Here is a 16,190-nt window from a genome sequence, read left to right on the forward strand (position 1 = left end):
ATTATTATTATTATTATTATTATTATTATTATTATTATTATTATTATTATCCTTTATTTATAAAGCACTGTAAATTTACACAGCACTGTACATGCAATCTTTTTAGTTAGACGGTTCCCTGCCCTCAGGCTTACAATCTAAAAAGACACGACACAAAAGGAGAAGGGAAAGGTGGTGGCGAAGGGGCCTTTCTAGTAGGATAATACATATAAAATACATAGCAATACAGGAAATGATTCAATAAAACAGACAACAAAAGAACAACAAAATGCTCACATCAATGACTGGTCCCATAGAGTGTGATTTTTGTGCATGTGCAAAAGAGATGTTTTGTTTTGACAAACACACCGCTCACACTCAAATCAAATCAAAACAGGAACAAGGGGGAAATGCTGGCCTTTTTTGCTCCCATTGAAAATCTTGTGGAGCTCGGCGACGTTTTAAAATGGAGTTTTTCCATCTGCTTGAATCAAGGGAAGACTTATACGAAAGAGTAAAATCTGCAATGACTTAAAACCAGGTCTATATACATTCTGAAGCCAACTCGTTCTCAAAGGTTTTAATAAATATCCAAGTTTTCACTCGGTCATTATTGGTTGCACAATATGAATAATGGATATGAATAATAATGAAAGCAAACTTCTTTCTGGGTTTTTTAAAACCATGCAATATTTGTGACATGCATTTATTTCTGAGTGGCAAAAGCTCCTGGCTATCTCTTGTTTGTGCAGCAAGAGTAATGTTCAGCACAGAAATGCTCAAGGAATGTTTCTTGCGCCACCAGATGGCAGAGCTGCAATGTGGGAAGGAAACAAAGCTGGACATTTCACATTTCCTGCCCAATATTAATGATATTTTGTTTTTTATACTTTGATAATTTTGGGGGGATATTTTGTACTATGTCAAGTGTTGTGCAAATTCTACAGCACCCTATAAATAAATGTTAATAATAATAATAATACTCCAAGAAAGCAACTTCATGCAAGCTATTACCCAGCAAGGCATTGTTTAAGTCAGTGGTTCCCAAACTTTGGCCCTCCAGATGTTTTGGATTTCAGCTCCCAGAATTCCTCACTGTTGGCCAAGTTGGCTTCTGGGAGTTGAAGTCCAAAACACCTGGAGAACCAAAGTTTGGGAATCACTTTAAGTAATAGTTATGGCTCCAAATGAAGTGACTTATGGGACATCCAGTGGAAAGAAATTGGACATGTACCAAAGCTGCTGTTGTTGTGTGCCTTCAAGTTGTTTCCAACTTATGGCAACCCTAAGGCAACCCTATCATGGGGTTTTCTCAGCAAGTTTCTTCAGGGGGGTGGGTTGTCATTGCCATCCTCTGAGGTTGAAAGAGTGTGACGTCCCCAGGGTCACTTTGGTTTCCATAGCCAAGCCAGGATTCAAACCCTGGTCTCCAGACTCATAGCCCAACAAAGCACTAAACTAGGCACCACACATAGGCAGGAAAAATGAAATGTAACAATATAGGACAGGTAAAGTTTGACTTGAAAGCAATATATGTGGAAAGGATCCAGGGATCTTAGAGCATAAGCAAAATGTTGGTCAACAGTGCAATGCAGCAGTTAAAAAACAAGGCAAAGCAATTCTAGGTTGCTTAGACAAGAGCCAGGACAAGGGATGCAATAGTGCCACTGATTTTTGTGGGTCTTTCGGGCGATGTAGCCACATTCTAGAAGAGTTTATTCCTGACGTTTTGCCAGCATCTGTGGCTCTGAAGATGCTGGCAAAACGTCAGGAATAATCTCTTCTAGAAAATGGCCACATAGCCCGAAAAACCCACAAAAAACGATGGATGCCGGCCATGCAAGCCTTCGACTTCACAATAGTGCCACTCTTTTTTGTTTTGGTCAGAGCTCAGAATAATGTGTCCAGTTCTGGGCAGAAGGGTTTGGACAAGATGGCATGTGTACAAAGAAATCCTCAATACGTTCCCCAAAGCAAGGCCTTTGGACATTGCTGGGTCTCTCATGTATGTGGAAATGCAACCCATCCTGGAGCAGATTGTATACTAATGGTTGCAAAGGCAACACAAACCTAAAGTGGTAGTCCATTTTGGCACCCAAAAGCAAGGCTGCTCTTTCAGGACTTGCCCAAGGCTGGCAATCTTTGAGCGCATGCCCAGGGCTGGCATGCTGCCTGTCTCTCATGTTTTTTGCATGTTTGTGCCTTGGGGTTTTTCTTTTTTCCCTTTCCCCCAAATAAATCCACCCACTAAATTGCTGGCGTACCCAAAGCTGCGCTTCATAATTTATAGCTATAAAACCACAGCACTAAAAGGGTTGCCTTGGCAGATTAAAATTGCATGATAACCCCTGATCCTGGCGCTGCGCAAGAAACAGGGACATGGCTCTCCTTAAAAGACACCTTCTTTGGGGGGAGCACATAGAAGCTGGGCAAAAGTGGGGCCACATTTCTGACCTCCCAGGAAGGGAGAATTTCCAGCATTACAAAAAAGGGTAGTTTCAGATACGTACCAATTTGTTCAATGTGTGCGTGTGTGTTTATGTTGTTGTGTACCTTCAAGTCATTTCCTACAAGTGGGTTTTTTGGCAAGATTTATTCTAAAAGCACCAGATCCTGCCTGCTCTTGGAAGCTAAGCAGGGTTAGCCCTGGTTAGTACTTGGATGGTACTGCAAATTCCTGGGATTTGTAGTCTGGTGAGGCACCAGCCGCCTTTGGCAGAGAAGGCTAAAGACCATGTAAAGCTACAAATCCCAGGATTCCTTAGGATGGAGCTATGGCACTTAAAAGTGGCGCCAAACTGCATTATTTCTACAGTGTAGATGCACCCAGAGATCAGTCCATTCTAACCAGTATGCCATACTGGTGGCAGTAGATGGTGCAATGGGGAAAGCAATGGTCCCTCCCCCCTGGATTTGTGCAGTTGCTGTGTGTTAAATGACAAAACAATGGATGAAGGCCCTCGACGCACACCAAGGAGCAAACCCTATTGAGGCTTTCTCCCCTCTCTGAGTAAATTTGCACTGTGTCATTCTTTAATCTACTGACAGGCCTTGATGCACATTCCAGATTGTTTCCATAAGCTTTACAGTTGCCATAAAATGCTCACAGATGATTATCTTCCATCAGTGCATCCCCTGAATGCGAAGGCTCCCTTTTTCCTGCCAATTAAACGCACGGTACTTTCTGTTCCGATAACGCTTGGCTCTTGTTCCCTGAAAGAACTGGACTCCGTCTCCATTTAATAATAATGAAATCTGGGCACCGCTCACCACAACTGTCGCCTTCCGTAAATACAAGACAATTAATTGCCTTGATGCTGAAAGGAGACCATAGGAGTGACCTCTTAATGGGCACTAGAAATCCCATTGAAGCAAATAACCTTGTGCTGGGAAATTCCCTCTCTCTTTTTGCTTTTCGGAGCAGCAACCTGACATTTAGGCCAATGTGGAAGCGGAGGAACCCTCCTATGGCTTTATGGGCTTCAAGGATGACATGACATTGGGGTAGAGTTCAAGGTGCACAAACTAGACCTCCCACACACACCTATCTGGGTGTTTTCATCCCACACACCATCTGTCTGTATTCGAACACCTTTTGGGATTAACAGATCAGGAACAAAGTAGGAAAGGAGACCTTGGAGTCAGGCGGAGGGAAGGTGGTGCGCACCGAAAGACAGTCTATATCATTGTCTTGGAGGCAATAGTAGTCCTGGGCTGCAATATGTCTAATCTTTCTTATTTGTGCCTTCAAGCCATTTCCGACTTATGGCAACCCTATTGTGGCGTTTTCTGGAACCTCTTATCCTGTAGTTTGCATCCGTTGCTTTGCGTACTATTCTCTGGAGCAGCAGAAAACAAGATTACTCCATCCTCAACATGACTTTCTTCAAATACTTAAACAAGGCTATCATATCACCTCTTAACCATCTCTTCTCCAGATTAAACAGACCCAGCTCTCTAAGTCTTTCCTCATGGACGGTTGGACCCAAACCATGTAGGGTTTGAAAGGTAATAACCAATAATGTATAGCCAGTCTGTAGAGCAATCTTGTAGCACCTTTGTGATTCAGTGAAAGGAAGAAGTTGGCAGCATGAGGAGCTTTCTTAGACTTAAGTCGACTCCCTCAGATGCACTTAAGCCTAGGAAAGCTCCTGCTGCCAACTTCTTTCTTTCAGTGAGTCTCAAAAGTGCTACAAGATCTCTCTGCATTCTGATTCCACAGACTAACACAGCTATATCTTTGAAAGGAAGAAGTTGGCAGCATGAGCTTTCGCATCTACTTCACTCCACCAACTCTACTCTTTGACGCCACCAAATGCATCTGAGGAAGTAGACTGAAGTCTAGGAAAGCTCCTGCTGCCAATTTCTTCCTTTCAGTGAGTCTCAAAGATCTTACAAGAACTCTATTATTATTATTATTATTATTATTATTATTATTAAAGTCTAGGAAAGCTCCTGCTGCCAACGCCTTCCTTGCAGTGAGTCTCAAAGATCCTACAAGCTCTGGTGGCCCAACACACTGCAATTCCCAGAATTCCACAGCACTGAGTCATAGCAGTTAAAATGGTGCCAAACTGGATTATTTCTGCTGTCTGGATGCAGCTTAAGCCTGCAATAGTTAGACTGGCGTCTTCCTCTGCTTTTGCAAAACCCTCCTCCAAGCCCTGTCTGCAATCCCTGTTACTCACAGGCATAAAGGCAACCTCTCCACCTCCTACAACAGGGCTTTGCATTGGGGGGGGGGGTGCAGGCTGTGTCTGTAGGAGCAAAAAAGGCAGCCTTGGAGGCGGAGCAGGGACAGGAATTGCTTCTCTAACCCCTGGAGCTCCTTTCCCCCATTGCTCCGGACGTGTTTGCTCTTGCCAGCTCCATGTTTACTACTCGGAGTAGCGCGGGGGCAGCCCTGCAAAGCGCTGGGGGCTCCTCCAAGGCAGGGAATGCCAGCTCCTTTCTGGGCATTTTGGGGTCCCTTTTTGCAAAGCTCTGCAATGTGCCCCAAGAGGGCTGCTGCCTTCTTTTATGGGGCCAGGAAGGGAAAAGGGGTTTCCCCCTGGATTTCCCCACTTTTTCTGCCCTTCCTCGGTCGGAAAATACAGGCACTTCCTCCCAGGCAGCTGGGAAGAGGGGATGATGGGCTCTAGAGTAGCCTCACCTTGTCCTCCAATCGATTTTAAGTCCTGCAGCTGGTTTTGGTCTGGTTTTTAAGGGTGTGTCTGTGTTTTAAGGGTGCAATTCCTATCAGCATCAACATCATCATAATCATCATCATCACCATTATCACTGCCATTATATTATTAGTATTCGTATTATTATCATGATCATCATCGTCATTTTATTATTATCATTATCATTATCACCAGCATCATTACCATTATATTATCATCATATTATTATCATCATTAACATTATGATCATCATCATCACTATTATATCATCATCATCATCATCATCATCATTTTATTATAATTATTATCATCATTAACATCACTATTATCATTAAATTATTATCATCATCATCATAATTGTCATCATCATTATCATAGCCATCATCATCTTATTATTATTATATTATTATCACCATCATCTTTATCATTATATCAGCATCATATTATTATTATCAGTAGCATCATCTTTATCATTATATCATCATCATCATCATCATCATCATCATCATCATCATCATCATCATCATCATCATCATATTATTATTATTATTATTATTATTATCATCATCATCATCATCACCATCATCTTTATCTTTATATCAGCACCATATTGTTATTATTATCAGTATCATCATCTTTATCCTATCATCATCTTATTATTATCATTATCATCATATTATTGTTATCATCATCATCATCACCATCATCATCGTTAGATCATCATCATCTTGTTATTATTATCATCAGCATCATATTTACTGTATTTGTATCTTGCTTTTCTCTCCAAAAGCAGTTTACAAAACAGAATCCAGAAGGAAACAAAAACGTAACAAAGTGACTCAAAGGTTACAATATAAAAAGGGATCCTTTGTTTCAAAACAGAATATAGACTTTGACAAGATCAAGGATCAAAGCTCAGATGTTGCACATGAGAGCACTTCCTCCGCGAAGATTTGGAGGAAGCCAGCTTCCAAGGCTGCATCTGCACTGCTGGATTAATCCAGTTTAAGGATAGTAATCATAGTAACGGTCATAATAATGCTATTTATTACACACTGGCCGTCATAGCCCCAACTCCAATGGTAATAATATTAGTGATAATCATAGTAATGGTCATAATATTAATGATAATAATAGTAACGGTAATGATAATGCTAATTGTTACACACTAGCTGTCAAGGCCCTGACCTTAACGATAAGAAATTTAATGATAGTAATGGTAATAATAATAATAGCAATGATAATCATAGTGATGGTAATAATAATAATAATATCAACGATAATAATCATAGTAATGGTAATAATAGTGCTAATTATTACACACTGGATGTCTTAGCCCCGACTTTAATGGTGATAATATTAATGATAGTCATAGTAACGGTAATAATAATGCTATTTATTACCCACCAACCATCATAGCCCCAACCTTAATGCTAATAGTAACGCTAACAATGGTCACAATATTAATGCTAATCATAGTAGTGGCAATAACGATGCTCTTGATTCCCTATTGGCTCTCCTGGCCTCGACTTTGCCTTACTACTCCAGATCGCAGGCTGCCCTTAGGAGTAGTGGCTACTCAGGGCTCGGAAGCGCTTTGGAAGCGCAGTGTAGACGCAGCAGGGCTTCCTTTTTTTCGCCAGAGCATCCGGGGAAGGCGAGGGAAAGGAGGAGTGGCGAAGGGCCCTGGGAGGAGGAGAGGAAGAAGAGAAGAAGGAGGGATGACGGAGGAGGAGGAGGAGGAGAAGCAGGAGTAGCAGCCCCAGCAGCAGCAGCAGCAGCAGCAGCAGCAGCAGCAGCAGCAGCAGCTCTGGGAGGCAGCGGAGGCGCGATGGTGCTGCGTCGGCCGGAGCCTGCGATGTCCGAGGAGAAAGGAGCCCTGGAAGAAGAGGAAGAAGGAGAGGAGGAAGGAGAGGAGGAGGAAGGAGAGGAGGAAGGAGAAAGAGGAGGAGGGAGGAAGGCCCCCGGTGGCTCCTCTGCTGCTGCTGCTGCTGGTGGTGCCTCTGCTGCTGCTGGTGGTCCTTCTTCTTGCTCCGGCTTTACTCCTCCGGAGGGGGGCTTCGGCTGGGTGGTGGTGCTGGCTGCCACCTGGTGCAACGGCTCCATCTTCGGCATCCACAACTCCTTCGGGATGCTCTACGTCTTGCTGCAGGAGGAAGGCGACTCCCAGAAGGACCCGGCCCTTCAGTACAAGACAGGTGAGAGCCACCTGGCCCCGGATCCCAGAGCAGGAGGCAAGGCAAGGGCTCCAGCCAACCCAGGGCTGGAGGCAAGCAGAGAAGGGTCCAGATCCCAAACCAAGGCACTGGGAGACCTTTCCCAAGATGCCAAGGCAAGGCAAGGAGGTCCATCTATGTCACTGCCGGATGCAGCCAGGGATGGAAGGTCCAGAATCAAGGCACTTTGGAGACCTGGCCCAGGATTCCCTAGCAGGGAGGCAAGGCAATTCAAGGGCTGGATGCCACCAGAGACTAGGGTCCAAAAACACCCTGCAGGAATCAGTGTATTTTGAGACCTTTCCCAGGATTCCCTAGGGGTGAGGAAGGACAGTCCAAGGGGGTTCATCCAAGTTATTGCTGGATGCAGCCAGAAGCAAAGCTCCAAAACACACTGCAGAACGAATCCGCCTTTGAGATTGTTTGAACTGCCTTGGCTCAATGCTAGGGAATTCAGCAAACTGGGAGGCAAAGGGTCAGGTGAGCAGAGGTCCTCCTTTTGCAGGACACCTCCACTGGAGAGCATTTCACAACAGCCACATCTCCTCTCTGGCCTTTGTTTGTGTCCTCTTTATGTCCAGGAGCAATCCCACCTTGGCATTTTCTCCTTTGACCTTCCACACCAGGGCTTTCATGCTTGCAGCGTTGTTTGATGATCTCCTAGTAGTAGTAGTCATAGTAGGACCCGACATCCTCCTTTTCCAGGACACATCATACCTTTCCATCTTCTGTTCAGGAAGGATTCCAAAAGGCCCTTCATCTGGAGCATGGTTACAAAGCATAGGTTTCTATTTCTGTGAGCATTTGGAGCGGTTGTTTTGGCCCTGTCCTCCGCTTTCAACAAAGGTCCGACATTTTGCAAGGCCTGGTCCTCCTTTGCATTGAGGACACTTGGTCACACTGCTAGTAAGAGAAGTTGTTGGTGCTATTGTTGAGTGCCTTCAAGTCAGTTTTGACTTATGGCGATCCCAAGGCCTACCATAGGGTTTTCTTGGCAAGATTTCTTCAGAGAAGGGCTTGCCATAGCCATCCTGTGAGGCTGAGAGAGTGTGACTTCTTTACCTAATTTTTGATACTCAAGCAGGGACTCGAACCCAGATCTCCACAAACCATAGTATCACACTGGCTCAACATGCCAATATGAGTGTCTGTTCTTTTCTTTTGGGTCAGTCTTTGGAGTTTATCACACCGGGGCTAATTTCGGCATTAAAGAGAGATTAAAGTGCATTGAAAGCATCCTGAAAATGAAGCGAAAGTGGCGAGCGATGGCGCGAATGATCATCACACGCAAGTGCGCAAATAAAGCGATATCGGAAATGCATTGGTGATGCAATCCCAAAAGTAAAAAAGATGTGTGTTAATGCTTCTTTGTGACCACTTTAATGGTGGGTTTGGTGCGACGTCGTGTGAAATGGATTCCCATGGTTAGGTGGTTTTTCTGGGATCTTCACGGGATAAACTCCTGACCTCCTTTGTGTGATACACTCCTTTGAGTCCTTAGGCAGCAAGTCAAACTATAAATTCTCCTTCCTCCAGTCTGGGCATTGGATCAATTGCACCCAACGTCTTCATTTTTTATGGATAGCATAGTCTTTTGAGAGAGGATCCCTTGTTTCTCTTATCCCTCGCTCACCTGGGTATCTTCTCCATCTTTCTCCAGGATAACATTTTTGGTAATCAGAACAATCGATCTGCTTCCAACCTCAGGCAAAAAGGGACTCATAGTATCAATGGGGTCGACTTAACCATTGAGGGTCTACTCATGTTGGTACATGGATTTGGTCTGTTGCAAGAAGGGCCTTTTCATCTCCCTTCAAAATATGGGGGGAAATCATATGTGCAGCTTGCTGTCAATTCTACTCACTTGCAATAGTAAACCCAGAGCGGTTGTGTATCTTTTCACCCACGAGGAGGAGACCGGAGATTGTGATCTCAAATCTTCTGGATCTTTGGCTAGGAAAACACACCGATCTGCCTTCCCTGGGCTGTTTCTCTCTCTGAAAAACAGGCCTCTTTCCCCCCCTTTTAATGGAAAACCCCCTCTCTTTGTCCTCTATGTTGTGTAAAAGGAGGATATTTTGGATCATGGGAATCGATAATATCATTGTCAATGCTCTCTGCTTCCAAACCGTATCTCTGCATGTCTCCATCTGTGTGTATGTTTGGAGATGGCCGAGATCCCATTGTTTAAACCGAACCGGAGAACCGGACACATTAACAGTTGCATTGAGGCAACACACTGGAGAATCCTATTCATTGGGTCTAATCTAGTCCAGACTAACAATAGGATTGAGGCCTGTATGTGTCTCGCTTTATTGTTTCTAGCCACAGCCTGTTGCAATCTGGTCTCTAGAAATATGAAATGCAAAACACGGCATCCGCTGGGGTTTGGTTCCAGGAGCAAAATCTGTGGATGCTCAAGTCTTGTTTATATACTGTGACATAGTGAAATGGTGTCTCTTATATAAAATAGCAATATATATATATATGAAATGGTATAAAAGATACCATTTCTCTCTCTCTCTCTCTCTCTCTCTCACACACACACACACACACACATATATATATATATTCAAGCTGCAGATGGTTGAATCCATGGATACAGAAGGCAGACTGTATCTATAAAAACACAGATTGTTGTAAATTCTCATTGACATTCATCTAACTAACCCTCGCATGTAAAATATATAGCACAAATTCCCCATGGTACAAAAGGCATAGTAATCCACTCCCCCTTCTATGTTAAAATATAAAACTAAAGCACCTTAAAATTGGAAGGGACCCCAAGCACTAAACTAAACCAACTAAAGCACTCCGGAAAGATGCCCATCCAGCCTTTGCTTAAAGACCTTCAAAGATGGAGCCAGACAAAAGAGCTAAGAACCTAATCAGTCTATATACCCTGCTTTTTAAATATAATAATAATAATAATAATAATAACAACAATAATAATAATGCCCAACTCTTAATTTTCTATCACCTCGGGCAGATTTTGCAATTTAGGTAGTATTAAAAATGCCGCTGTCCTCTAGGAATCCACAGATCTGTTCCGAGGGGAAATGGGTCCCTTTGACAAAGGATATATAGGCAAGACATTTAAAAATGGAGAAGGGAGGGAGAGAAAAATGTGGCAGCACTTTTAAGACTACCTGGTTTTTATTTTAGCATGAGATTTCATGGGTGTGTATCCAGCCTTCCTCCTAAAATAGGGACTCAAGGCGGCGAAAGGAGCAGATCCAAAGATCAAAAACACATTGCACAAATACTGTAATCCAGTTTGGGACCGCTTTCAATGCCAGGAATTTCTGGGAACTGTAGTTTTGTGAGGCATGTAGCCTTCTCTATTAGAGAGCTCTGGTGCCACAAGGAACTACATTTCCCAGGATTCCCTGGCACTGAGCCAAGGGGCCGTGAAAGTGGTCCCAAACTGGATTATTTGTGCAATGTGTTTTTGACCTTTGGATCTGCTCCTTTCGCCGCCTTGAGTCCCTATTTTAGGAGGAAGGCTGGATACAGGAAAATAATAATACAAATACAAATGTATGTGACAAGTTGGGGAGCTGTATTCCTCCTTAAGTGTGTAGTTGTGGCATTTTGTGATGCTCCATAGTGGGTTGACATCGCTTATGAATTCTTTAATGCAATAAATGTAGCTCTATCATCAAAACACGGACTTTATGTTTGCGTTGCTTCTCAGAAGGAAAAACTGTGCCAAAACAATAAGGTGCTGATGTGCTTTCAGGATGTAGCATCTGCACTTGCTATGTTCTCTGCACCCACAGTGCAGAAATATCCCAGTTTGATACCACTTTAACTGCCATGACTCAATGCTGTGCAGTTCTGGGAACGGTAGTTCATAGCTTTCGGAAACTACAATCCCCAGAATTGGAGAGCGTTGAGCCATGCAGTAAAAGTGTTGCCAAACCGGGTTGTTTCTGCACTGTGGATGCAGCCGTTGTTTTGGAGTGTAGGACCATCGCCTGTCGCATCTCATAAGAAGAGTTTCATTTCAGGCCAAGAGAACCACTAAATAGCTTGAGCATACATTATTGAGTATGTAATCTGTGTTAATTTAATTTAATTTGGGTATGCAACGCAACAGTGCGCTTTGTTTTCTTTTTGTTTCCAAGACCAGGGAGTTTCCAAACACAGCCTTCAGGGTTGCATCCGTACAGCAGAACTGTAGCGGTTTGATCTCCCTCTTGACTTGCTTTGTGCAATCTTTGGGATTTATAGTGTGGCATTTTGCAGCAAGCTGAGGACAAAGGGGGAAAGCGGGAGGAGGAAAGACAAACTGGGATGATATAAACACAGCTGGAAAAGGGGGTGGCTGAGGATTAAGCAATTTGGGACAGTTGGAGAGCATGGCTTTTCTTGTGCTTTTGATGAAGGACCTGGGACTTTTCGTCCACAAAGAAAAGTCGACAGGGAACCATTGTGGAAATATAGCTTCTGCACAGTCAGGCCACTTAATATTGTTCCAAAGAAGTGTTGTCATGAACTATCTTTCGGTTGCTTCTCTGTTTAGCAAGAAGGTTGAGCTGGGTGTTGAAAGACGCCACATGGCTGCTAGCCAAAAAGATTTGGTCCTCCTCCCTTGCCTCTTCTTTGTTTAAAATTTAAGTATAGTTCCATGGCACGATTGTTTGATTTGAAACAACTCTGTCACTTACTGTTCCTGGGGATAAGCCAGCAAGATCGGCTGTAGTTATGCCCATTTTACAGATCCAGGTGGAGTGTGACTGAGGCTAGAGAGAGGAGTATCAGAACCATGCAGCAAAATGGGGATAAATCTGGATCATGGAATCACAGAAGAGACCCAAAGGACCATCCAATCCAACCCGGTTTTGCCATGCAGGAATACTCAAGCAAAGAGCCAAAACACACTGCAGAAGTAATCCAGTTTGAGACCACTTTGACTGCCCTGGCTCAATGCTAGGGAATTCCAGAAACTAGTTTTGGGAGACATTTAGCCTTCTCTTTCAGAGAGGTCTGGTGCCTCAATAAACTACAATTTCCAGGATTCCTTAGCACTCAGCCAGGGAAGTCAAAGCACTCTCAAACTGGACGATTTCTGCAGTGTGTTTTAGATCTAAGACTGCATCTGCACTGCAGAATTAATGCAGTTTGGCACCGCTATAACTACCTTGCCCTGGCTGGATTATTTCTGCCATATATTTTGGAGCAATGTTGTGCTGCTGTGAACATAACAGCATGCCTCCATGAACCACATCCCTAAAAGCTAAGGTCACCAGTGCAAAGTTTCTAGCCTTAGTATAGACCAATACTGAGGAGGTTCTGCATGTCCTTCTCTCTTGCAAATGCTGTTTGCACTTAATGTGAGAATGTGCAATATACATACCTGCTTTCTATCAAGCTGGATATCGGCTAATCCATCCTTTTCAAGACTGGCAGTGCCTTTGCAGTGGGAGAGAAGGGGGAAAGGACCATATGGACTCCCTTGGGCAGCAATGCCAGGGGTTGAACTGGGACCTTATGCAGAATAAACTTGTCCTCCTATCACCAAAACTTCAAGTCTTAGAGGCAGCGTACCATGGGTGAAGCCGGCATGCTAACCCACTTTTGGTATCCTTGCCTGTATTGACTGGTGCCTCTATAAAAGCATGCGCACAATATATCTTTGTGTGATGCATTGTGTCTTGGCACACCAACTTTCCTCTTTTATCGTGATCCCAGATCTGTCATAAAAAGGACAAAAGCAGAACGCAGCGGGAAATCAAAGTATAAAATAAAAACAGCTCCCAGGTACAAGAATTCCTCTGTGTGTGTTTGTGTGTGTGTTTGTGTGTATAGGTGGCAATTCAACAACCAGTTTTTGTTACTGCACAGGCAAACTGTTCCCTGAAATGCACAGGATGCACTCCCGTCACCAGCTGAAACGGCAAGCTTTTTTGTTATTTCTGAGGTCTTTTTCAATCATTTTTGGAAGTCTAGGGTAGGTTTCTGAGACTCTGAAGTTGCCAAATGTTTGTCTGGGTCGTCCTTCTGTTGTCTAGAGTTCAGTTGAAGCGAAACAAAGCAAAACAGTTTTCACGCTGTTTGTGTCTGCACACGCACACATGCATGGTTTAAGAAAATAAAGCCTGTCCTCATATACACACAAAAATCAAATGTAGGGCTAATCCACAATGCAGTTTGACACTGCTTTAGCTGCTGCGGTTCCATGCTATGGAATTATGGGATTTGTAGTTTTGTGAGATATTTTGCACTCTCTGTCGGAGAGTTTTGGGAGCTACAACAAATAACAAATCCCAGGTTTTCTTAGGACGGAAAGAAAGTTAAAGGGGTGTCAGTTTGTATTAATTCTCCAGTGCAAATGCATCCATAATGGCACTAGTATTCATATCATAGAAATGCCTCTGGGGTCCAAAACACACTGCAGAAACAATCCAGTTTGAGACTGCTTTAACTGCCCTGGCTCAGTGCTAGGGAATCCTGGGAACTATAGTTTTGTGAGATATTGAGCCTTCTCTATCAGAGAGCTCTGGTGCCCCAGAAACTACAGTTACCAGGATTCCCTAACACTGAGCCAAGGCAGTTAAAGCGGTCTCAAACTGGATTATTTGTGCAGTGTGTTTTGGACCTAAGTTTATAGTTTCTTTCTTTATTCCCTGGGCAGCTTTGTTCCATCAGCCGATTGAAAGTTTGGATTCCAATGGTGTCCAGCTATGGGCAACTCTCTCTCTCCTAAAAGCTTGGATTTTGGGTTTTTGTCTTTTAAAAGGAAGGTTAAGACCAAGGTGGCTGATGGCACAGAGTTCGACTCTTGGGTCTATTTTTTATGGCCAGGAATGTGGCCCAGCTAGGTCTGCAAGTTGGACCCAGAGGCTACGCTTGTGTCAACTGGAATGCCCTCGCCGGAGACGCTGCTTCTTCCTGCGAGGTTCTGTGGTTAGGACGCCACATGTTCCCAAATGGCCACAATGACTTGTCATCCGTTTCAGTGAACGGAACAGCCTTTGGTGAGGTTCATTTCAGTTACAGTCGACCTTTGAGCTTCTGAGCTGTGCATTTATTCAAACACTTTTTTTTGTAACATATCTTAAGTCAGTCTGCATCTGTTTATAGTCCCAGTTCAGGACAACTCTCCAAATGAGTAGGATTTGCAGAAGTGTGGGCTTTGTTGTTGTTGTGTGCCTTCAAGTCATTTCCGACTTATGGCAATCTTATCATGGGGTTTTCTTGGCAAGTTGCCTCAGAGCGGGGTTTGCCGTTGCCATCCTCTGAGGCTGAGAAAGTGTGACTTGCCCAAGGTCCCTCAGTGGCTCAGCCATGTAAAGCCATATAGATGATGTCCATGGTTGAGCATGGCAGCCATGGCAAAATCTCTTCAGAGAACGTTTGAAGATATCTTCATCCAATACGAATGTTGGTTCTCTCTGCTATCTTTTGCAAGTCAAACTCTCTCAGTTTCGGAGGGATGCAATGGCAAACCTCTTCTGCAGAAATCCTTAGGAAACCAAAGTTCAAATCCCTGTTCAGCCACGGAAATCATTGAGATGATCTTGGATAAGTCATATTCTCTCCATCTGAGTTTGCCATGGCAAGCCTCCACTTTTTACCAAGAAGTCCCTAGGATGGCCAGAAATCCAAGTTGACTTGAAGGCCCAGGACAAGGACAACAAAACGTAAGGCAGCATTAAACCTCCTAAGTCAGGGCCGCTCAAGCGTGGAGTGAGCGTTGTTGGCTGGAAGCGTTGACGTATTTGAGTTTTTGCTGCAAGAATTCCTCTCTGATAAGAATCCTGAGAATCCTGTTCCGTAGGGCCTCTCCTGTTCAGCCAACCCTGGCCAGACTTCCTCCACCGCAAATCTTCAGGTTCAAGTGCTGGAGCCGGACGGACAAATGCTGGCTTCTTTGGTGCATTGCTTTCAAATGCTCCTGGAATTAAGTGTCTTTGTTTCCGCTTTCCCCGCTGTGTCTGTTTTGTCGATAAAGACGGATCACGCTGCAAGAGTGCAGAAACTCCTACGTGAATTCTTGCTTTGTTGTTCAGCCTGGAGTCATGGAAGATGGATGCTTGTCCATGAGTAAGGATGCTCCATACTGTACTTGCAGTTCCCATTTGTAAATCCACGGAAAGGTGCTTCTCCGGAAAAGGTTGATAGGATGCTGTTGGTAGGTTTGAGGGATTGAGGATAAGTTTGGTTTGTTTGCCTTTTCTGGAAAGACATTCTGTTGTCTTTATGGACCCTTCACTGCAAAGCAAGGATTGAAAAAGACATATCTATAGGTAGACATATAGTTGTGTGCCTTCAAGTCGTTTCTGACTTATGGCAACCCTAAGGCTGGGATTTTCTTGGCAAGTTTCTTTGGAGCGGGTTTGTCATTGCCTTCCCTGAGGCTGAGAGAGTATGATTTGCCCCAATATAAATATTATGTTGGAGTTTGTGATCTGGAGCAGGTTAAGTGTGGGGAGGGGTCTGGAAAATTACCACAAGTACATTTCAAAAAGCAGCTCTGCCACTGACTCATTTTATGGCCTGAACCATGTCACTCCATCTGACTACCTTTATGTCTTGTTTGTGTGTTTGTGTTGGGCCTTCCAGACTAAAGCCTGCCTATCTCAATGGATTGAGTGGCCGGGCGCTTGGAAAATTCTTTCGGGCTTACGTGCAGCTTACTATTGCGAACAAGTTGTACCACTGTAAAAATAGGCCTTGTGTTAAAGAACGTCAACAAATAACAAAGGTGCAAGCTGCAAATCCAACCCAAACAATAACAGAACACACGGGGCTTTGGTTATCCCCCCTTTTGAGCCGTCCGTTGCGCATTTTTGATCAGCTTCCGCAGAGTTCACATTTTGAC

General features: G+C 43.8%; 1 protein-coding gene across 1 annotated transcript in view; it reads left to right on the forward strand.

Moving 5' to 3' along the window:
* Nucleotides 1–6,914: 6,914 nt before the first annotated feature.
* Nucleotides 6,915–16,190, forward strand: part of SLC16A2 (solute carrier family 16 member 2) — a 63,673-nt gene continuing 54,397 nt past the window's right edge. Inside the window, exon 1 of the mRNA XM_042479642.1 lies at nucleotides 6,915–7,342. Coding sequence (XP_042335576.1) covers nucleotides 6,976–7,342 — 367 coding nt within the window. The 5' untranslated portion in view covers nucleotides 6,915–6,975. The remainder of the gene's footprint in view (nucleotides 7,343–16,190) is intronic.

The sequence above is a fragment of the Sceloporus undulatus genome, chromosome 7 (assembly GCF_019175285.1).
Source record: "Sceloporus undulatus isolate JIND9_A2432 ecotype Alabama chromosome 7, SceUnd_v1.1, whole genome shotgun sequence".
NCBI classification, from domain to species: domain Eukaryota; kingdom Metazoa; phylum Chordata; class Lepidosauria; order Squamata; family Phrynosomatidae; genus Sceloporus; species Sceloporus undulatus.